This window comes from Ovis aries, chromosome X (assembly GCF_016772045.2).
Source record: "Ovis aries strain OAR_USU_Benz2616 breed Rambouillet chromosome X, ARS-UI_Ramb_v3.0, whole genome shotgun sequence".
NCBI lineage: Eukaryota > Metazoa > Chordata > Mammalia > Artiodactyla > Bovidae > Ovis > Ovis aries.
This window is the reverse complement of record NC_056080.1, coordinates 43,435,529-43,460,184: the sequence shown is the minus strand read 5'-3', so window position 1 is coordinate 43,460,184 and position 24,656 is coordinate 43,435,529. Positions and strand designations below refer to the sequence as shown.

The 24,656-nt window shown below is 39.5% G+C and overlaps 2 protein-coding genes across 4 annotated transcripts in view; one reads left to right on the top strand and one right to left on the bottom strand.

Annotated features, from left to right (window-relative positions):
* EFHC2 (EF-hand domain containing 2) overlaps positions 1 to 24,656 on the top strand; it is a 238,237-nt gene that overhangs the window by 70,012 nt on the left and 143,569 nt on the right. The window lies entirely within an intron of this gene.
* On the bottom strand, positions 16,984 to 19,828 carry LOC114111394 (putative deoxyribonuclease TATDN2). The gene is made up of 4 exons (XM_042241950.1): positions 19,505 to 19,828; positions 19,287 to 19,413; positions 18,007 to 19,083; positions 16,984 to 17,958 (listed from the first exon to the last, which is right to left on the bottom strand). The coding sequence occupies exons 1-4, from the start codon at positions 19,826 to 19,828 to the stop codon at positions 17,150 to 17,152; spliced, it is 2,337 nt and encodes a 778-aa protein (XP_042097884.1). The 3' UTR covers positions 16,984 to 17,149.

The following is a 24,656-nucleotide window of genomic DNA, read 5'->3' as shown; positions in this document are numbered from 1 at the left end:
GGAGTCAGTGCTCCACTCCAAAAGCTCAAGGCTTGATCTCTGGTCAGGAATGAAGATTCCACAAGTGGTTTCTTATGGCATTAAGTGAGATTAAAACAAATATCAAAAAATGAGAAACCAAAGATGAATCCCAGACAAATGGCAGTTACAAAATCAGGCAGATAATAATTAAAATAATGGAATTTACACATTTACATATATACCCATGATCAAATTGAAAACAGTCCAACAAAAATAAAGTACAGTAGACTGACCCAGCAAACAAAGGAAATCAAAAATTATTTGTACCAGTTAAGAACAAAACTGACTTAAGCACAAACTGGAAAACAAAACTAAAGCAAGGTACCAAGTGGAAAATAAAGCAATGAAAACAAATCTAATAAATATGTTGAGAGGAAAGGAAAGAAGGAAAAAAAAGAAAGAATAGATATGCAAAGTTAAATAGAGGTAGATGAAGATTTATACATTAAAGATTAACTCAGTGGAAAAGAACGGTAGGAAAGGTAAACAAAGGAATAAATGTAGAAAAAATATAATAGGTTTAAAAAATTAAAATTATAAAAAAGGGAAAAGGAAAAAAAAAACAGAAAAAGAAAGAAAAAAGAAAAGAAAAAAAAAGAGAAAATTCCACAGAACTGCAGAAGCCCAATGTAGAGGCAGAGGCTTATAATAATAATAGAAAGTGTGACTGAATATACACATATACATATACACCCCTAGGCAAAATCAAAACAGTCCAACAAATATAGAGTACAATAGATTGACCCAGCGAACAAAGGAAAGCAAAAATTATATCTACCAGAACAAAACTAATTAGAGCACAAACTGGAAAACAAAACTAAAGCAAGGTGCCAATTAGGGAATAAATAATGAAAATAAAACTAACAAATATGTTGAGAGGAAAGGAGAGAAAGAAAAGAACGAAAGGACAGACATGCAATTTAAATAGAGGTAGATAAAGTAGATTTATATACATTAAAGATTAACTGCAAGGGGGAAAGAACAGTAGGAAAAAGCAAACAAAGGAATAAATGTAGAAAAAATAAAAGATTTAAACATTAAAAACTAAAATTAAAAAAGAAAAGAAAAAATGAGGAAAACTCCACAGAACTGCAAAAGCCCAACATAGAGGCAGAGGTTTATGACAATAAGCAATGTGGCTGAGAAAGAAAAAAAAAAGCTCAAAAACTTAATTGGATTTCTTCATGCCAATAAAATCTACAACTACAACAGAGGGGGAAGAAAAGAAAAGAAAATCTGAAAGAATTTATAGAACAAGTCAAAAAATAAGAATAATAAATGTTTTTCTTGAATCATTGCTGTCAGTCCTTTCCCTCGCTGGGAGTCACAGTCCATCTTAACTCTCTAGGATGCCCTCCAACACTCTGCTGATCTCTGGACCTGCTATGGAGGCAGCTCAGATTCTAGTCTGGTCCTACTCCTATGTGTTCCTGCCTCCATTGTCTACAGTTATCAGAGCTAGTGCGTTTTCTTTTGTGGGAACTCTCATTGGCCTTTTATATATTCCATAGACACAGAGTCTGCTTAGTTGATTGTGTGGATTTAATCTGCAGCTTGCACAGCTGGTGGGAAGATTTGGGGTCTTCTTTCTTAGTCACACTGCCCCTGGGTTTCAATTTCCACCTCTGGATATGGGTCGTCCACTGGTGTTTGCTCCTGGGGCTGCCTTGGAGGACTTGGGTTTGCCCATGAGGGCCATATTTGGAGGTGGTGCAGCTGCTTGGGTTGCAGGGGTTCTGGCGGAACCAGGTACTCAGGGGGTGTTGGTAGCTAGGGCAGCAGGAAATATAGTGCTCTAGAAAGGTATGGCAACCAGTATTAGCCAATACACTCCAATATTCTTGTCTGGAGAACCCCTTCTCTGACAGAGAAGTCTGGCAGGCCACAGCCTGCAGAGTTATACAGAGTTGGGCCTGACCGAAGTGACCCTACACGCATAGATGCAAGACATTTTTTTTGCCTGTGGTAGCTCTGGCCCAGTGAGAGTTAAGCATGAAGTTGGTACAGCTGCTTGGCTTGTGGGGACCCTAGCGGCACCAAGTGTGCAGGCACACAGATTGCCTCTGACACAGGTGTTATGGCCCTATGAGTCTTTTTTCCAGTCTTTTGTAGCTGTTGATCAAAAGGCCTCTTTGGCCAGTCTTTCTCCATAGCTCTGCCCATTCAGGCACATAGAGGGCCCCCCCTGGCTAGGGTCCTACTCTGTAGATTGGCACATCAGGCACTTAAAGGGTCACCCTCGGTGGGGTCCTACTCTGCAGTTCACTGCATCAGGGATTTGATGGGCCAGCCTCTCTGTTGTTCAACTGCAGGTGCTGGCTTGGGTAGGGGGAGAGGCTATGGTGATAGCTCCACCCACTATGTGTGACTTAGTAGTATGGCCTTGCTTCCATGTGTGCCTGGCTTTCCTCCACAGGCATTTCCCACCATGAACTCCTCCCTCACATCCCCTAGATTCACCTCTCTGCAGTCAACAGCAGCCCTTGCCCTGGGATTGTTCCACAATCCCTAAACTCCAGCTCCCAGCCACTGCCCCTTCCAGGAGACCTGTATTCCTGTCCTGGGTGTGTATGGCTGTGGCAAGGACTGTCTGATTCTCATTTCATTTAGGGTGCCACAGATCAGCTGTTTCACTCTCAGCCTTAAATGTTTCTCCTCTGACTCAGACAACTGCCCCAATTTGGGGATCGGACCCCTGCTTCAGTTCCCCCACCCGCTGAGGGCAGGTCCCTTTGTACTAACACTCCTGTTTGTCCCCAGTTCCTTCATTCTACCAAGTTTTGCATGGTTCTGTATATTCTTTTCCACTGGTCAGGTACTCTTGTCCACTCTCAGCTTCTATTCTGCATGCACTTCTGTGTCTGAAGGTGTATTTCTGATGTATCTGAGGAGAGAGATGTACTCCACCTCCACCTACTCCACCACCATCTTTTTCTCCCCCTTTCCCCCCTTTATGCACCATAAAATCAGGTCTCAAGAAGAAACAAACAAGTAAAAATAAGTTTGATGAAGGCTTATCCTGTCCATGTAGATGCATTTCATTTTAAACCCACCCTATATTTAGTCAAGAAAACCAGACCATAGGGCGGTCCTAAGATGGTGGAGGAATAGGACAGGGAGACCACTTTCTCCCCTACAAATTCATCAGAACATTTGAAAACTGAGTAAATTCCACAAAACAACTTCTGAATGCTGGCAGAGTACATCGGGCACCCAGAAAAGCAGCCCACTGTCTTCAAAAGGAGGTAGGAAAAAATATAAAAGATAAAAAGAGAGACAAAAGAGGTAGGGATGGAGATCCGTCCCAGGAAGGAAGTCTTAAAAAAGGGAGAAGTTTCCAAACACCAGGAAACATTCTCACTGCCAGGTCTGTGGCAAGCCTTGGAACCTCAGAGGGTAACATAACTGGGAGAAAAAATAAATAAATAATTAAAACCCATAGATTACATGCCCAGTGGTAACTCCCAGTGGAGAAGCAGCTCAGACGCCCGCATCCACCACTAGCAAGCAGGGGCTGGGCAAGGAGGCACAGGCTGCACTGCTTAGAGTAAGGACCGGGCCTGAATGTCCCATGGGCAATCTGAGGAAACTAACTTGAGATAGCAAACCAGACTGTGGGATAGCTCTCCAGTGAAAAGCCCTAACCAAAGACACCTCCAGGCCAGCTCACAGAACAAAGGACTGAGCAGAGATAGCTGGCTGCGGACTGGCCCATCCCCCGCTGGAGACAGGCAGGCAAGGGCAGCCAGAGCCGGGAGGGCGCAATCACGGCCCCAGAGAGGCATCCTATACCAAACTGCAAGCAAGCTTCGTTGCTAACCAAGACTTCTTGGGATTCTGGATGGTCGACATCCACCTGAGAAGGTGTGCCGGTTGTACACCCAGAAAACTGAGCGGCAGGGACAGGGGAGGTTGATAAGTTGCAGCGACCACGCTCGCCAAACACCTGGTCACCCGAGCTGCTTGGACCTGGGAAGGGCACAAAACGCAGGCCCAACCAAGTCTGTGCCTTTGAGGAGTACCCGAGAACCTGAACCTGAGCAGCTTAGGCCTGGGAAGTGCATACAACCCAGGGCTGGCCTCAGATAGTTCCCAGCAGAGCAACTTAGAGCCTAAGCAGTGTAGACAGAGAAAGCACACACACTGTGAGCAGGAGTAAACCCAGTGTGGCTGAGACACTGTGAGCACTCCCCACACACACCAGTGATATTTGTTTGCAGTGTTCCTCCCTCCCCACAGCACGACTGAACAAGTGAGCCTAAGAAAGTGTCCACTACCATCCCCTTGTGTCAGGGTGGAAATTTGACACTGAAGAGACCAGCAAACAAAAGAAGCTAAAACAGAGGGAACCACCCTGGAAGTGACAGATGGAGAAATCTTGAGGCTACTGTAAGAATAAGACTAAAAACCAGAGGCAGAAGGCTTAACTCCAAATCCTGAGAACATCAGAGAACTCCTGACTCCAGGGAACATTAATTGATAGGAGCTCATCAAACGCCTCCATACCTACACTGAAACCAAGCACCACCCACGGGCCAACAAGTTCCAGAGCAAGACATACCATGCAAATTCTCCAGCAACACAGGAACATAGCCCTTTGCTTCAACATACAGGCTGCCCAAAGTCACACCAAACCCACTGACATCTCATAACTCATTACTGGACACTTCATTGCACTCCAGAGTAAAGAAATCCAGCTCCACCCACCATAACACCAACACAAGCTTCCCTAACCAGGAAACCTTGACAAGCCACCTGTCCAACCCCACCCACAGCAAGGAAACTCCACAATAAAGAGAACCCCACAAACTGCCAGAATACCAACAGGCCACACGAAACACAGCAATATAAACAAGAGGCAGAGAAATATCCAGAAGGTAAAGGAACAGGATAAATGCTCGGCAAACCAAACAAAAGAGGAAGAGATAGGGAATCTACCTGATAAAGAATTCCAAATAATGATAGTGATTATGATCCAAAATCTTGAAAACAAAATGGAGTTACAGATAAATAGCCTGGAGACAAGGATTGAGAAGATGCAAAAAAAGTTTAACAAGGACCTAAGAAGTGAACTCGCTTAGTCGTGTCCGAATCTTTGCGACCCCGTGGACTGTAGCCTACCAGGCTCCTCCATCCATGGGATTTTCCAGGCAAGAATACTGGAGTGGGTTACCATTTCCTTCCCCAGGAGATCTTCCCAACCCAGAATTTGAACCTGGGTTTCCCACATTGTAGGCAGACGCTTTACCATCTGAGCCACCAGGCAAGTCTAACAAGGACCTAGAATAAATTAAAAAGAGTCAATATATGATGAATAATGCAATAAATGAGATCAAAAACACTCTGGAGGGAACCAACAGTAGAATAACGGAGGCAGAAGATAGGATAAGTGAGGTAGAAGATAGAATGGTAGAAATAAGTGAATCAGAGAGGAAAAAGGAAAACGAATTAAAAGAAATGAGGACAATCCCAGAGACCTCTGGGACAATGTTAAACACCCCAACATTCAAACCGTAGCAATCCCAGAAGAAGAAGACAAAAAAAAAAAAAAAAGAAAGAAAAAAGACCATGATAAAATACATGAGGAGATAATAGTTGAAAACTTTCCTAAAATGGGGAAGGAAACAGCCACCCAAGTCCAAGAAACGCAGAGTCCCAAACAGGATAAACCCAAGGCAAAACACCCCAAGACACATATTAATCAAATTAACAAAGGTCAAACATAAAGAACAAATATTAAAAGCAGCAAGGGAAAAACAACAAATAACACACAAGGGGATACCCATAAGGATAACAGCTGTTCTTTCAATAGAAACTCTTCAGACCAGGAAGGAATGGCAGGACATACTTAAAGTGATGAAAGAAAATAACCTACAGCCCAGATTACTGTACCCAGCAAGGATCTCATTCAAATATGAAGGAGAAATCAAAAGCTTTACAGACAAGCAAAAACTGAGAGAATTCAGCACCACCAAACCAGCTCTTCAACAAATGCTAAAGGATCTTCTCTAGGCAGGAAACACAGAAAGGGTGTATAAACTCTAACCCAAAACAATAAAGTAAATAGCAATGGGATCATACTTATCAATAATTACCTTAAATGTAAATGGGTTGAATGCCCCAACCAAAAGACAAAGACTGGCTGAATGGATACAAAACAAGACCCCTATATATGCTGTCTACAAGAGACCCACCTGAAAACAAGGGACACATACAGACTGAAAGTGAAGAGTGGAAAAAGATATTCCAAGCAAATAGAGACCAAAAGAAAGCAGGAGTAGCAATACTCTTATCAGATAAAATAGACTTTAAAACAAAAGCTGTGAAAAGAGAAAAAGAAGGACACTACATAATAATCAAAGGATCAATCCAAGAAGAAGATATAACAATTATAAATATATATGCCCCAACATAGGAGTACCACAATATGTAAGACAAATGCTAACAAGTATGAAAGGGGAAATTAACAATAACACAATAATAGTGGGAGATGTTAATACCCCACTCATACCTATGGATAGATCAACTAAACAGAAAATTAAAATTAACAAGGAAATACAAACTTTAAATGATACAACAGACCAGTTAGACCTAATTGATATCTATAGGACATTTCACCCCAAAACAATGAATTTCACCTTTTTCTCAAGCGCACATGGAACCTTCTCCAGGATAGATCACATCCTGGGCCATAAATCTAGCCTTGGTAAATTCAAAAAAATTGAATCATTCCAAGCATGTTTTTTGACCACAATGCAGTAAGATTAGATCTCAATTACAGGAGAAAAACTATTAATTCCAACATATGGAGGCTGAACAACACGCTGCTGAGTAACCAACAAATCACAGAATAAATAAAAAAGAAATCAAAATATGCATAGAAGCAAATGAAAATGAAAACACAACAACCCAAAACCTGTGGGACACTGTAAAAGCTGTGCTAAGGGGAAGGTTCATAGCAATACAGGCATACCTCAAGAAACAAGAAAAAAGTCAAATAAATAACCTAACTCTACACCTAAAGCAACTGGAAAAGGAAGAAATGAAGAACCCCAGGGTTAGTAGAAGGAAAGAAATCTTAAAAATTAGGGCACAAATAAATGCAAAAGAAACAGAAGAGACCGTAGCAAAAATCAACAAAGCCAAAAGCTGGTTCTTTGAAAGATAATAAAATTGACAAACCATTAGCCAGACTCATCAAGAAACAAAGGGAGAAAAATCAAATCAATAAAATTAGAAATGAAAATGGAGAGATCACAACAGACAACACAGAAATACAAAGGATCATAAGAGACTACTATCAGCAACTATGTGCCAATAAAATGGACAACTTGGAAGAAATGGACAAATTCTTAGAAAAGTACAACTTTCCAAAACTGAACCAGGAAGAAATAGAAAATCTTAAGAGACCCATCACAAGCACGGAAATTGAAACAGTAATCAGAAATCTTCCAGCAAACAAAAGCCCAGGACCAGACAGCTTCACAGCTGAATTCTACCAAAAACTTAGAGAAGAGCTAACACCTATCCTACTCAAACTCTTCCAGAAAATTGCAGAGGAAGGTAAACCGCCAAACACATTCTATGAGGCCACCATCACCCTAATACCAAAACCTGACAAAGATGCCACAAAAAAGAAAACTACAAGCCAGTATCACTGATGAACATAGATGCAAAAATCCTTAACAAAATTCTAGCAAACAGAATTCAACAACACATTAAAAAGATCATACATCATGACCAAGTGGGCTTTGGTCCCAGGGATGCAAGGATTCTTCAATATCTGCTAATCAATCAATGTAATACACCACATTAACAAATTGAAAAATAAAAACCATATGATTATCTCAATAGGTGCAGAGAAGGCCTTTGACAAAATTCAACATCCATTTATGATAAAAACTCTCCAGAAAGCAGGAATAGAAGGAACATACCTCAACATAATAAAAGCTATATTTGACAAACCCACAGCAAACATTATCCTCAATGGTGAAAAATTGAAAGCATTCCCCTAAAGTCAGGAACAAGACAAGGGTGCCCACTCTCACCACTTTAGTTTTGGAAGTTTTGGCCACAGCAATCAGAGCAGAAACAGAAATAAAAGGAATCCAGATTGGAAAAGAAGTAAAACTCTCCCTGTTTGCAGATGACATGATCCTCTACACAGAAAACCCTAAAGAATACACCAGAAAATTACCTGAGCTAATCAATGAATATAGTAAAGTTGCAGGATATAAAATCAACACACAAAAATCCCTTGCATTCCTATACACTAATACTGAGAAAATAGAAAAAGAAATTAAGGAAAGAATTCCATTCATGATTGCAACGAAAATAATAAAATACTTAGGAATATATCTACCTAAAGAAACAAACGACCTATATATAGAAAACTATAAAACACTGAAGAAAGAAATCAAAGAGGACACTAACAGATGGAGAAATATACCGTGTTCATGGATTGGAAAAATCCATATAGTGAAATTGAGTATACTACCCAAAGCAATCTATAGATTCAATGCAATCCCTATCAAGCTACCAATGGTATTTTTCACAGAGCTAGAACAAATAATTTCACAATTTGTATGGAAATACAAAAAATCTTGAATAGCCAAAGCAATCTTGACAAAGAAGAATGGAACTGGAGGAAGCAACTTGCCTGACTTCAGGCTCTACTACAAAGCCACAGTCATCAAGACAGTATGGTACTGGCACAAAGAGAAATATAGATCAGTGGAACAAAATAGAAAGCCCAGAGATAAATCCACACACCAACGGACACCTTATCTTTGACAAAGGAGGCAAGAATATACAATGGAGCAAAGACAATCTCTTAACAAGTGGTGCTGGGAAAACTGGTCAACCGCTTGTAAAAGAATGAAACTAGAACACTTTCTAGCACCATACACAAAAATAAACTCAAAATGGATTAAAGATCTAAATGTAAGACCAGAAACTATAAAACTCCTAGAGAAGAACATAGGCAAAACACTCTCCAACATACATCACAGCAGGATCCTCTATGACCCACCTCACAGAATACTGGAAATAAAAGCAAAAATAAACAAATGGGATATAATTAAAATTAAAAGCTTCTGCACAACAAAGGAAACTATAAGCAAGGTGGAAAGACAGCCTTCAGAATGGGAGAAAATAATAGCAAACCAAGCAAGTGACAAAATTAATCTCAAAAATATACAAGCAACTTCTGTAGCTCAATTCCAGAAAAATAAATGACCCAATCAAAAAATGGGCAAAGAAATAAACATTTCTCCAAAGTAGACATACAGATGGCTAACAAACACATGAAAAGATGCTCAACGTCATTCATTATCAGAGAAATGCAAATCAAAACCACAATGAGGTACCATTTCACACCAGTCAGAATGGCTGCGATCCAAAAGTCTCCAAGCAATTAATGCTGGAGAGGATGTGGAGAAAAGGGAACCCTCTTACAGTGTTGGTGGGAATGCAAACTAGTACAGCCACTATGGAGAACAGTGTGGAGATTCCTTAAAAAACTGGAAATAGAACTGCCATATGACCCAGCAATCCCACTGCTGGGCATACACACCAAGGAAACCAGAATTGAAAGAGACACGTGTACCCCAATGTTCATCACAGCACTGTTTACAATAGCCAGGACATGGAACCAACCTAGATGTCCATCAGCAGACGAATGGATAAGCAAGCTGTGGTACATATACACAATGGAGTATTACTCCGCCATTAAAAAGAATACATTTGAATCAGTTCTAATGAGGTGGATGAAACTGGAGCCTATTATACAGAGTGAAGTCAGCCAGAAAGAAAAACACCAATACAGTATAATAATGCATATATATCAAATTTAGAAAAATGGTAATGATAACCCTGTGTGTGAGACAGCAAAAGAAACACAGATGTATAGAACAGTGTTTTGGACTCTGTGGGAGAGGGTGAAGGTGGGATGATTTGGAAGAATGGCATTGAAACATGTATATTATCATATGTGAAATGAATCATCAGTCCAGGTTCAAAGCATGGTACAGGGTACTTGGGGCTGGTGCACTGGGATGACCCAGAGGGATGGTATAGGGAGGGAGGTGGAAAGGGCGTTCAGGATGGGGAATACATGTACGTCCATGGCGGATTCATGTCAATATATGGCAAAACCAATACAATATTGTAAAGTAATTGGCCTCCAATTAAAATAAATTTATATTAAAAAAATAAATCCCATCAGACCAAAAAAATTGGAGCATAAATTGATTTATGATTTTTTATCATATAAAAATTTCTAGAAATTATCTTTCTCTAGTTTGTATTTTTATTTAGTTATTGAATTTACCTTTATTGACCATCTCTTATGTTCAGCTAAATGAGATTCAGATTTGTATAACTTGAATTTTCTAAAATAAGATATGCCTATTTGAACACAGTATCCATAGGAACATAAATCTATCAAAAAAGAAATGAGGAAAAAATGAGAATTTGGTGTGAGGTTATAACTTGGGCATTGATGCTTAGATGAACATCTCCATGTTCGCAATCCCAAATAAAATGACTGCAAAATTTTTAAATATGGAGAAGTCACACTTCATCTTAGCCAAAAGGCTGACAAGCAGTGGAGAGTCCATAATAGTTTTGGAGGCCAGGGAGAAGTTCCATCTTCATGCTGCAAATGGTGAAGAATTTCCACTGGATACAGTGCAGGTGAAGTCATTTTGAAGAATTATACCAAAACCAGTGTGAAATTTCACTTCCTAAGGAAGTGACAAGAATGGAGTTGTGGAGTTCTGACAATCTGTAGGGACTTCCACTGGGCTTACTTTCATAGCTATTGATGGATTAAGAGTGTTACTAGGAGGCCCACTGAGTAATAGTCACACTGCAGGGAAAAAGCAATCCCTGCATTAGGGCGTTGCTCTGATGTGGCAGGCAATGAACATGGACTGGCTATACACACTCTGTTCCCAGAGTGGAAGTCGGGTCAATTTATAAAATGCTTGCATGGAAAAACCTGAAGTTTTTCCTGCAAGGACTCTCCATGGCCCCTGCTTCTTTTAATAGGCTGTGTATGAATTTCTATCAACCAGCTTCCCACTGACAGGAGGAATCAGAACATTGGAACTGGCAGTGAAGGAAGGAAAGAAGACCTGCCCACCCTAGATTTAGAAAAACATCAGTCTGGATACACTGTTCTTTATTCAAGAATGAACAAAGAAACCCAACAGAAGGTTTCTGAAAAGGCTCTGTAACATAAATGGAGAAGAACATAGTATTTAAGGGGCAGAGGAAGAGAAATATTTATTTTAAAAAGATGTTTTCCATAAGAAAATGAATATTTTTGATAATTTGCTTTGTGCTTCCTATTAAGTGGAAAGAAGTATATGAAACAAAGTGGTTAAAGCAAACTGAAGTGAAGGTTAGAAGGAGAAAAGAGAACAAGAGAATACATTTAAAATATTGCTGAATGAGCCCATAGGTGAAAAGGCAAAGGGAGTTCACTAAAGGAGGAAGAAATGTGAGGAAACTAAAAAGCACTATATATAGTAAAAAAAAAAAAGAAAAAAAGAAAGAAAGAAAAGAAACTGGAGAAAATGATATGGAAGAGGCAAACTTGAGAAATTCTCCCAGAATGCAGAGGGAAAGGTCAGATATGAGAGCAGTGAGATAGGTAATGAAAGGTTGCACAAAAGGTGGAGCTCCTATAATATAGGCTGCTGCTGCTGCTGCTAAGTCACTTCAGTCATGTCCGACTCTGTGACCCCACAGATGGCAGCCCACCAGGATACCCGGTCCCTGGGATTCTCTAGGCAAGAACACCGGAGTGGGTTGCCATTTCCTTCCCCAATGCATGAAAGTGAAAAGTGAAAGTGAAGTCGCTCATTTGTGTCCAACTCTTAGCGACTCCATGGACAGCAGCCCACCAGGCTCCTCTGTCTATGGGATTTTCCAGGCCAGAGTACTGGGGTGGGGTGCCCGTGCCTTCTCCAATAAAATAGACAGTTGCTCCTAAAGAATTAAAAGCTAGATTAAAAGCAATCAAATCAATTAAGCATACTATAAGAAAATAATAAAACCAACTTTCTCAGCTATAAAAAGTCACAGATCTATAGACTGAATGCTTAGTGTGTACCAGAGAAAATAATAAAAGAGAGACCAATAAGCAGATATATTCTGGTATTTTTTTATGTTAATTTCAAGGGCAAAGCAAAGAAATTACCTGACATCCTGAGAGAAAAAGTAGTTTAACCCTCCAAATAAAGAGAAGTTGACATCAGAATGCTATGCAAATTAAATACCAGGAGACAGTGAAGCATTGTCTCTAACTTTTAGAGGAAAATGTATGTGACCCAAAAGTTCTAGACTCAGCCAAGGTACTATTAATGAAAGCAGCAGAAAGATTTTCTCAGATATATGATTTCTCATAAACATGCCACCCACAGTCTTTTCCTGAGAAAGTTGCTTGAACTCCAGCCAATCATAAAGCAAATTAAATGGTTCAACCTTGGGGGAAGTCATAAAATAAAAGGGTTAATGGTAAGCAATGGGAACAAACGCATGAGTAAATTACAAAATATAAATAAAGTTGAAAACAGATTGTAAATATTTTAAATGTTTATTGAAAGATAAAAGCACAATAAACAGTAAAATGACAAATGCAAGATAGGGATATAAAAAGAAAAAAATACATTATTTTTGTCCATTCAAGGGCATTGTTCCAATAGATGTTAATTTTTGGAATTAACACTTGAACTGACAATTCTTTACAAATTAAAAACAATGAATAGAATTGAAATCTCTCGGACCTGTAAATATTCTTTCTTTAACTCTGCTTACTCAACATACACATGAACATTGTATATAGATTGGTGGTGGGATTTTATGGCATACAAATCTTCAGTGAGTACAGGCATGAAAACATATGCATTTAAAAAATATATATATAATTTGACATAGTAAGAAAAATACAATTTTTTAGAAAGTATGTATAATTTAACATAGAGTCACAATTATGTTAAGAAAAGACATTAATAAAACAGTGGGTTTGGGGGTAGTGGAAATATCCTATACTTCTTTCTGTTCCTATTTTCACATTTGTGTAATGCATATGTATTAATTTTTAGTGGAAAAATAAACATCATTAAAATAAAAATCCTATCGCCATAGCAGAGTTATAATTAAAGCAAATCTGTGGTGTTTAATACTTTGTCTTTCCCCCCCAAATTAGACTTAAGGCATTAGAAAAAAGTAGCAAAAAAACAGATACCCAAGAACTGAAGGAAAAAACAAAACTTAAAAGCAGCATTTTATAAATCAGTAAGCAGAAAAGATCTGAACAAGAGATCAAAGAGCTGAGTCTTAAAAACATACAACAGAATTAACACACTTCTAGTTTGCTGCTCAGGGAAGCAAACCATAATACACAAAATAATGCATTTACATCACAAATTCAGAGGAAGTAAAATGCACTGCTTATGCTAATTATGATGCAAAATGAATTTTATAGTAAATACTAATTAGTAAAGCTGACTCAAGGAGTACAATGCTGGAACTGGCCAAAACTATGGAAATGTTAGGGGAAACCTCTAGAGAGCTACTTCAGTTGTTAAACTGTTTCCTAGTAGTAGGATTCTGAACTTTTTTTCCCTGTATGTGCTCTTTAGTAGTCTCAAAAATTCCACAATAAGCAGGTACTCATTTTGATGTCAGATATGAATAAAGACCAGCTGAAGAAACAGAATCCTCCCATCTCCCAAGACAAAGTGGGCAATTTGTTCCTTTTGAGCTTTAAAGATAGAAATAACTGCCTTTCTAAAAGTTAAGTGAAGTGAAATATTGATGTGCAGTGTGGAAAGACTGCCAAGGTTCAGAGAGCCCAGCCCATTAATGGGCATGAGAGACCTGGTGACTCTGGACTGACTGATGGCCCAGGGACCACTTATGACAAATTGAAATTCTAGATCCCTGGCTACCTTCATGGCTCTCTGAACTTCCAGAACAGGACAGTAGACAAACCAAGTGCCATACAAACATGAATGCTAAATAATCAATCTCTGCAATTCAATGAACTATCTATGACTTTAATGAAAACGACTTACAAACTGCTCAAATTTTGCACATCTGGATCATGATGTTTGTTTTTATTTTGTGGGATTTTTTTTGTGTTTTTTTTTTCCTTGTTTTTCATTATTTTTTTGTTTCTTTTTTTTTTTCTTTTGACTAGTAACATTAACAGATAAAGTGTTCGTTACTGCTTTCATGAAATAAGTAAAAGAAAGATTGTGATTTTTGACTTCTGCCACTCTGGATATACTACACTATATAAAAAAGACTATTGCTCACTTCCATTCCTAAAGAAATAATGGCAAGGCTCTCACATGTTAGAAACACTGCAGAGTATAGTCTATGCATTTGTCATCAAAAATGTAGAGGGAGATGAGCAGGTTAAGAAAAGTATTTTCTCCATGTAAAAAGGAGATTTTTTTTTTTTTTGGAACAGAACTTTAATATGTGTATATCCTATTTGTCTTACTGATTTTGTGCTTACAAATGCAAACATTCGTTTACACTTGTTTTTAAAGTGCCCCCTTGGTAATGCCACTTTGCTAGGACCAGATTGATGACACTGTGTTTTCCACAGATCTTATGTTGTGAGAAAGGTAAATGAAAGAGGATGTTAGAATGTCATGAGTAGAGATTTGTACAAAGTGTGATAAGGGCATCACAACAGCAAGAGTGTGACTAAGGCTGTGTTTCCCAAGCTTGTGTTTCTAAAGAACTTGAGCTCACTGAATTGTGCCGTGCATGCATGTGTGCTCAGTTGTGTCTGACTATTTGCAATGCCATGGACTGTAGCCCACCAGGCTCCTCTGTCCATGGGATTTTCCAGGCATGAATACTGCAGTCGGTTGCCATTTCGGGATAGGCTACCCACTCCAGTATTCTTGCCTGGAGAATCCCCATGGTCAGAAGAGCCTGGTGGGCTACAGTCCATGGGGTCACAAAGACACAACTGGCAACTAAACTAAGCACAGCACAACTTTAAGAAACATCTTTTTGGGTATTTGTGGCTCGTGTTGGTATATCACAGAACATGTGAGATTAAAAAGAAATCTGAGAAACTTTGTACAACTCATTGTTTACCAAATATGTGTGTCCATGAAACCCTCTTTCCTAAAATTGTTTATCAAAAGCTCAGGGCTCCAGTGGGTTGAGGGACACACTGTGAACAATGTCTATCTAAAGCATACATTAAATGAAAAAAAGAAAAACCTTCCTAACTCAAAACACTGGCTTAATTTTTGAATGTTTTCTGTCTTGCATAATATAATTAAATCGCACCTTTAACATTGCATCAACTTCTTTTGTTCTAAGGAAAGCGAAGCACTTTAGCTACAGCTTTCTTTTTCTCAAATGACTAGATTCCCAGCAAAGAAATCTATGCTATACTCAGTATTATTCATAGGAAATATGAACTGTCAAGTCCCTGGTAGGGCTTGATCTTTTTTATTTATTCCTTTTATTATCGATGACATCTACTGGCAGAGTATACGTGGCCTTTCAACCTTGCCTTGCCTTGCCTTGTAAATTAAACAGGAGTGCTAGACTAGGATGGCTTAATTTCTATTCTCTTACTAGTATCTGCCCCTTTGCTCAGATATTATCATTTACTGCCAGTTGTTAATAAAGTCAGTTATTCATTCACATTATTCCAAGAAATCTTTGCTGAGTGCCTGCTCTATTCGAGGCACTTTTCTAACATCAGGTGTATGTACAGTGTGAAGGAGAATCACAAGTATGTAAACTTACAACCTAGTGGGGAAGATAACCAATGAACACATTATATTAACAATACAATCTTAAACAAGGCTAAGTGCTAGGATGAAATAAAAATAGTAAACCAAGGATTTTTTTCCTCTTAGGTGAGGTGAACCCTTACAAATTGGTGGTCAGGGAAGGCTTCTCTGTGCAGGAGACTTCTGAACTGAGAACCAGATGGTGAAGAGCCAGCTGAATTTTCTGGATCCTCATAAACAGGCACAAAGGAAACTAGAGAAGTCTGGAGTATGCTAGGCCTCTTTTCATTGATTTAGTTTTCAAAAGTGATTTTCCATTTTAAAAATGGAATTTCTCATCCAGTAATGGGACTCCTAGACTTAAGTATGTGCTTTGGCTGGCAAAATTAAATTTCCTAATTCAAATGTTTTCCCTAAAATGTGGGTTCATTTTAATTTCTCAAGGAGGACTGCTATTTGCCAAGTGGGCAGCTGAAGCTCTTCTCTGTTTCTGCCCTTCTGGAGAGTGATTTTTCTAAGTGGTATACATTTGCCTTTGTAACAAATCAGAACAATTTGAATGAAGAATTGCTATTAAATGCTGGTTATCTGAAGAGCTTTAGTTATCCAAGTGTTGTGAGGAAGTTCAGTTCAGAGTCAAAACCCATCTCAGTGGTTTTAAGATTTCACCAGTTTGGCTCCTTTCATTCTAAGCTACCCGACAGTCCCCCCCACCCTTATTATGACTATTAACTCATTTTTATCTAAACTGATTTTCTCTTAGATGAAACGATACTGTAGTTTATCTTTAGAAATTACAAGTTGAACAGTGACAAATTTTAAGAATTTAACAACAACCCATATGGATTATAGAACGCCTATAATAACAAATATATTTTGGCAATAAACAGAACAAGTCACTAGCTCATTTCTAAAATTCAACATTCCTTGCCCCTCCCCCCCCCCCTTTTTAAGACAGGAGGGTGACTTTAGTCACCAATTGCTCAAAAACACAGGCTGCAGAGAACAAGCATTTGGATAAGCAAACTTGAACCCTATGGAACTCTTTCTTCTTTATGGACCACCCTGGCACAATTGGGCTAGGAGGAAACCCCTAATAACATTAAGGATAGTTCCCCTTAGCCCTCCTCCCATCCTGTTGCACCCCACCCTACCAACCAGAAGCAGAAGTCTTATGAAGAGCTTTTGAGGAGAACATCCTGTTCTGGTTTCTTCTGTTCCAATGGGTTTGCCAAACACCTCCTTGACCTGGGACACAGGCAGAGTTCAAACCAAGTCTATGTTTATGTTGTCAGGATGCTGGTCTCCCTTTTCTGGAAGACTCCTGACTGTGCCCTCCCTGCTTAAATATTGTAGACGCGACTAGTGTTCTTTCGTATGGTAACCAAGGTGTGAGAGATCGGCTGATCTTTAATTTTGGCAATCTCTTCAATTGTATGCAAGGCCAGTCCTGGATGGGAATACCGGCAAGACCTTTTAGAAACCCCATTTGGGAGGAAGTAGGGAGAATTGGTTTCCACGAGGATTCTCTCCAGCGGGATATTTTTCAGAGCATCCCGGGCCTCCCAGGCAGAAGGGTAGGTCAGGACTGCTGTGAAGCCCACGGACATGTTGGGGAAGTAGTTCAGAAGAGGCTCGATGACTTGGTAACTACCAATAAAGCAATGCCTATGGATCTTGTAGTCAGAGGGCACAAGTTTTTTCATGATGCCCAGCAGATCGCTGTCAGCTTCTCGGCAGTGGAGCACTATGGGCTTCTTTAGAGACACGGCCAGCTGTAGCTGCTTCTCAAATATCTTCTGCTGCTCTGGAATAGGTGTGCTGCACTTATAGGAATAATCCAAGCCAATTTCTCCATATGCTATAGCCTTGGGGTGCCGTAAGGCTTGCATAATGCTTCTTTCTTGAATGTCATTGTAGCAACTTGCAAAATGGGGGTGACAGCCAAAGGCCCCCCAAGTCATGTCATCTTTCAACATCTCCTCCCATAGACCATTGTTTAGTGTGCGAGGATCAGAGAAATCAGAGATGCAGCCTTGAAATTCCTTAGGGAAGGAGCGGCTATAAACTTCTCTGAACTTGCCAAAGGTCCCTTTGAAACACAGCTTGGAAAACAGCATTTCCAGGTGACAATGGGTATCAATGAAACCCTCTAGGCTTTGCTGCCAATGGTGCTTTGGCAGGTGGGTATCAATGAAACCCAACTCTAGGCTTTGTTCCCACTGGCTCTTTGGCAGGGAATAATATGCATAGCCTCCCTGATGATGTGGTGGGATCTCCTCTTGGAGATGCCATGTCCCCTCCTTCACGTTGGTTTCTGAACCTTTAGAGAAAAGAAATGAATGAGAACTTAGAGACTGACCTTCTGATGCCATCAACTCTCTGGACCAGTCTGAGGAGGACACTAGAAAACTGGAGGAATAATCACTCCAGTAGCTCTGGCTGCTCCTTCCAGCCAGGTATATGCTGCTGCTGCTGATGCCATGGCCCATGGAAGAGTAGCAAGGAGGCCTGGAACTGCTGGGCCAGTAGCTGGCAGAGTCATGCCAAGGGCCACTGTACCAATTAGGCCAGTAGGTAATCTGCTCAGTTGTGAAGGATGGAGGCTTTGAAGTTTCTGCCATACTGAGTGAGACTGGCTCTTCCTGAGGGAATCCCAATGTAGGAGCCTCACCCAAATCAGACCAGTCACATCCTGAAGAAGAGTGCTCAGTTACCACACCCTGGTTTTGGTGTTTTGGGATTTCTGAAGTATGGTCATGGCTGTCTGAAAATTTTCGGGCAGAAGAGCCTTCTTCAGAAAAGGATGACTTTGGGTCACCAAGTGGCTTCTGCTCAGGCTGTATCATCATTCTTTTGTCACAGATGCCTCCAATCTCTATATTCTCCACTCTGACCTCTGAGGCTGACAGTTTTCCGTGATGACCAGAGAAGGGGATACTGCTGGCTCCTCTTTCTCCAGGGCTGGGCTGCTCTGCTGCACTCCCTTTTGTACTAGCGGCAGCCTCTCCTGGCACTGATGGTCCTGGGACTCCCTGAATTGCCTTCAAGTCGACCATTGATGTGCTTTGGTCTTGCTGACTACCCTGCTTTCTCTGTCCGCCATTTGCTTCCTCAGTATTTTGACCGTCAGCTCTGGCTGCAAATTCTGCGTTTGCAGAGTCACAGGAACTGTTTTTGGGATTAACCTTAGCATCCTTTAGAGAAGCCATTTCTTCTCGACAGCTAGCAGAACAAATGCAGATGGCGCTAAGGCGATTCCAAAGATGAGAAGAACCTCAAGCACTCCGAATCAGTAGTCTTCGGAGGCTTTTCTACCCACACCGGAGCGTAAGGAATGGGAGAGGTGGGAGGAGGAATTCCCTGGTAGGATGAGGCCCAGGATACCTCGGCTTGAAGGCCACAAGAATGTCCTTTTGGACTTTTAGGTCCTCGGGGCTGCTAGACTCCCCGGGACATAATATAGAGTTCTAAACTGGCCGGCTGGAGGGGGCCACGTCACTGGGACACCAGAGGATCCACGTTTGCTGGGGGATCCTACCTTAGCGCTGAACTTGCGCCGCTTCCGCGGCTTCGGGACCGCTCTGCTCTCCTTTTTTTCACTCGCCTGTCCCAGTTCTCAGTGTTCTAGTGATGCCAAGGTTCTTCCACTGAGTTCGTGATCTCAAAGGTATTTGGAAAAGTCACAAAGATCCAACGTTCACCGAAAGCCGGGTTCGGCGTCCGAAGCCACAGCGTGCCTCGCGGATCACGGACCAATTCCGCCTCCCACCCCCGCCTCCAACGGATCTACTTCCGGGTGTCAAAGCACTTCCGGTGACTAGAAAGCACTTCCATTTGGTTTGGAATACGAGGCCCTCGAGAAATATCATAGCCCTCCAAAAGACTACAAGGTGCTTTAGGGACCCCACAGAGGCGCCCCTGAGCTGGCCTGGTGGCCTAGAAGTCCATTTAGCCGACGGAGTGCAGGAGAGCGGGCCAAACCCAGTGCTGGAGAAGGGTGGGGGAAGGGCACAGATCATCCCGCCCACCAGCCCTGGCCACCGGAAGCACTCCTCCAAGCTGGGCCCCACCTTTCTGCCTCTACCTCAGGTCTGTTCCCTCCGCCCAACAGCTGCCCCTCCCCCCACATCCTGCGTCCCAGCCAGCCTACCGTTGGAGCTGCCGCCATTGGAGCCATTGCTGGCTTTTTGTTTCTTTTCTAACCCCCAATTTTTTAAAAAATAAAAAATGTAATTACGGTTTTTAAAAACATAGTCTAAACATACATGGTTTTGAAAACGTAGTTATAATTGTAGCCTATTATCATTTCAGTCCTTTTTTTTTCCACTCTGTTTTTTTGTAGCCTAAAAGCATTTCTCTTACTGCTGCATCGTTTTTAAAAACATTATACTAGTGCCTTCAGAATATTTCATGGAACACGTGGATGTGCCATAATTCACCAAATCCTTCCCTTCTTGTTAGATCTGTAATTTCCCCGCTCTAATTTTTTTCTATAATTAAAAAAGATGCTGAAAATAATATCCTTGCGCCATATGTTTCTCCATATTTTGGTTTGTTTCTTCGGGACTGCATGCCCAAAAATGGAGTTAGACAAAGTGTAGGAATTTTAAAATGGCTCCTCATAGCGTCACAGTACCTCAGAATAACTTTAATAATTTAAAATCTCGTAGGTAATGAATAATCCTACCAGGCTCATTTAATATAAATAAACAAAACTAGTGCCTCACAAATAATTTGTTGTTATCTGATAATTTTTGAGTGAATGTTTTCCTTTTTTAAAATTGACCCTGGTACATTTTAAATTGTTTTTTTTTTTTTTTTAGGATCTTTTAAAAATTAATTAGAAATTTTTAATGAAATAAAATTTTGTCATATTTCCTACAATTTTTAATTTGTATATTACTTGTTTTTAATTTGTATTTTAGTAACTTATTTTTGAAGTAACTTATTTTTATAGTTAAATTTTAATATTTTTCTGTCATAGTTTTCTCTTTTTTTCATAACTCAGAAATGATCATCCTCTCTTTAAGGGCTTTAACACATATACACTTTTTTTTGGAGGGTAAAAAGAACCGATTTGTTATATTTAATCTTATAATCTGTCTGGTATTTATTTGGGGTTATAATTTATTTTAGGTGGAGATATACATTGATACTTTTCTACATTAGTACTTTTTAAACTTAGTAATATGACTCCTCTTTTATCATGTGCTAAATTCCTATATGTAAGAGATTTCCCTGGTGGCTCAGATGTTAAAGCATCTGCCTGCAATGTGGGAGACCTGGGTTCTATCCCTAGGTTGGGAAGATCCCCTGGGAAGGAAATGGCAATCCACTCCAGTACTGTTGTCTGGAAAATCCCATGGATGGAGGAGCCTGGTAGGCTACAGTCCATGGGGTCACAAAGTGTCAGACACGACTAAGGGAGTTCATTTTCAAATTCGTCTTTTCAATAGAGCCCATTTCCAGACCATCTATTCTTTTCTACACATTAGTATGTTTCTTATTACTCCGATTTTACACTTTTAATAATCGAGGCATAATAGTAAGGTATAAAATCTGGGAGAGTTATGTCTTTTACATTATGTTTAATTTTCATAATTATCCTTAATAGGATGACCTGTTTATTTTTATCAGATGAAATTAGATCATTTTTTCAAGTCCTTGGAAGACACCAATGAAATATCCACTTGAAATATGTTATTTCAGTGTGTTTATCCAGAATAAACTTCACCTGTCCTATTTTTTGTCATGTTCTATATATTTTAGTAAATATTTTTAGAGTTATATCTAGGTCACAGAGTTTTCATTAAAACTATTTGTATTTTTTTTATTTTTTATTTATTGTGAACCTATTTTGTCCTTCCACTGTATTTTCAGGCTGTCTATGGGGTTGCACAGAGTTGGACAAGACTGAAGTGACTTAGCAGCAACAGCAGCATTGCTAGTACATAAGGGTATTTTTGGTTCGGTTGTGGTTATGTTAAAATCTTTTATTTATCCGTAGTTTTTCAGCATTTGCCTGTGCCATTATTATGTCTCCTTATAATGACACCTTTGTGTCTTTCTTGCTAATATTTGTACTTCTTACCTTGTCCAGGATGCCTAAAAAAATATTAAATCATGATGTTGGTAGGGGCATTTTTGTTTCTGTTCCTGATTGTGTTAGACACATAGTTAAATTAAATATAGTACTGAAAGTTTAGGCTATTGTTTTAAAACAGATGCTTTTTAATCCTGTTAAGGAATTGCTGGAATTTTAAAATGTATGTGGTAGGAAACAGTGTGAGATCATTATATATTTGTTCTTACTTCTTTATTTGGAAACATCTTTGCATCTGTGAGGAAAATGCTGCTTTTTGTGTAGTTGGCTTATAACTCTTATGGACTCCTGAATTTTGTTTGCTTGTATTTTAGTTAGGATCTTTGCTCTATAAATCATTAAGTAGTGAAATTGCTCTGGAGCAGTAGTTTCCAACCTTGGCTTGCACACTGTAATCATTTGGGGAGCTTTAAAATCCCTTATACCTGGGCCCAGTCTGAGGCATCCTGATTTCATTGTGTGTGGGTGTGTATAGATGTGGATGTGGCCCAAACATCACGATTTTATAAAGCTCTACAGGTGATTCTAACATGAAGCCACGGTGAGAACTGTTGCTCCAGAGTTAACTTTTTTCATGGCTTGTCTGTTAGGCATTGAAATTCACCTTTGTGGCTTTCCAGCGTTTTTGTTATCCTAGGGGAGTTATATAAAGTGGTGATTTTCTTTTCCTTGAAATGTTGAAAGAATCCATTAGTAAATCATCCTGGTTGGAGCCTTTGTTGGGGCAATTTTTTGGTAATTTTTAAATTTCTCACTTGGCTATTGTGTTTTTATACTTCACAATTCTTACAGAAAATCACTTATTTAATTGTGGCTTTAAAATTTATTTTCATAAAAGCTTGAATGACTTATAATAAGATAACATCTATCTTTAATTTATTACATCTCTCTGTAATACACTATTGCATTTCTGATTTTATGTTATTACAGTCTTTCTTTATCTTTGCTAGTGCAGGGAGCAAAATTTGCCACCTTTGGCATAAAGTTTATTTTGAGCTGAAAGCAGTCAAGGCCCAAAAGACTCAAGAAGAACCTTTAACCTTCTCTCAACTGAGTAAAAGAACTTAGATAAGAGGACCTATTCCTTGAAGGGAGACAGGGAAAAATCTAGCAAAGTGTTGGTTAAAATTCCTCACTGTGTCCCAATGTTTCTGTATGGCCCAGCAAATGTTTGTTTACAGGACATTTGCTTTTTTCATCTTCTTGTGAATTACCTTCTTCTTCTTTGAAGTCCTAAACCCCTTTGCATGCATGCATACTAAGTTGCTTCAGTCATGTCTGACTCTTTGCAACGATTTATGGACTGTAGCCCACCAGGCTCCTCTGTCCATGGGATTCTCCAGGCAAGAATACTGGAGTGGGTTGCTATGCCTTTCTCTGGGGGATCTTCCCAACCCAGGGATTGAACTTGTGTCTCCTGCATTGCAGGTGGATTCTTTTACAGCTGAGCCACAGGGGAAGCCACCTAAACCCTTGTCTTTCTTTCTCTTAGATGGCATACAAACTTTAATTGCCTGATGTCCTTGGGCTTTATATTCTTATGAAGCCCCTATATGTACATAATAAAATTTGTTTTTTTTTTCCTGTTAATTTTTCTCATTTCAGTTTAATTCTTTAGACCAGTCAGAAGAACCTAGAAGGGTAAAGGAAATTCCCAACCCCCCACACACATCCACACACTAGAATCTTACCTATTTATTTAAAAATCTCTTTTGGATTTTCTTATTACAGTTGTTTTTTCCTGTTAAATATATCTATCTGTGCTTTTATCCTTTTTTGCTTTATTTTCCTAATGACAAATTTTCAAATATTTTTGTTCAATCCATTGCTCATAGTGAATGCATTTCAGAATTACTTGTAGAGCTTTAAAAAAATACTAATGACCTTTTTAATTGCCTCCAAGATTTCAATTTAATTTATTTAGGCTTGAGTATGGTGTTTGTTCTTTTCAGTTCCTAATGAGAAGCTGAGAAGGCTGAGAATCACTGGGTTAGTACATTTACCTGAGTTAGCTGTCTTTAAATTCTCTTACGTAATAGTCTAAATCTAGTAATTTGCCCAAGGTTATAGGTTTGCTTGTATCTTACAGATTTGTACCTCTTTAAATTTTATTAAATTTTATACCTATTTTTTTGTATTTTAAAATTTCTTCACCTCATAATAATTAGGGGTGATAATATTTATAGTTACATGATATATTTTTAGTTGTATTGATGATTGATGGCTATTTTCTGATTTCAAATTTATTAGAATTTTTTGTAAATTAGCCTGTGCAGGGAAGGAAGATAATTTCCCCTTTACCCTTCTAGGTTCTTGGCTGAGGTGCCTCCTGTAATGAAAGACAGCTTAACTGGAGAAAAACAAACAAGTTTAATAGCATGTTTACCTCCTGTATGGGGCTTCTCAGGTGGTGCTAGTGGTAAAGAAACCACCTGCTAATGCAGGAGACCTAAGAGACATGGGTTTGAACCCTGGGTTGAGAAGCTCTCCTGGAGAAGGAAATGGCAACCCACTCCAGTATTCAGTATTCTTGTAGATTCTTGGCTGAGGTGCCTCCTGTAATGAAAGACAGCTTAACTGGAGAAAAACAAACAAGTTTAATAGCATGTTTATCTCCTGTATACATGGGATATACTAGGAAAACTGAGTAACTCTCCCAAATAGCCCAAGCCACAACCTTAATTACTAGCTCCAGCTAAAGGCAAAAGATGTTGGGGGTGGGGGTGACCTCAGGTGCCCTCACC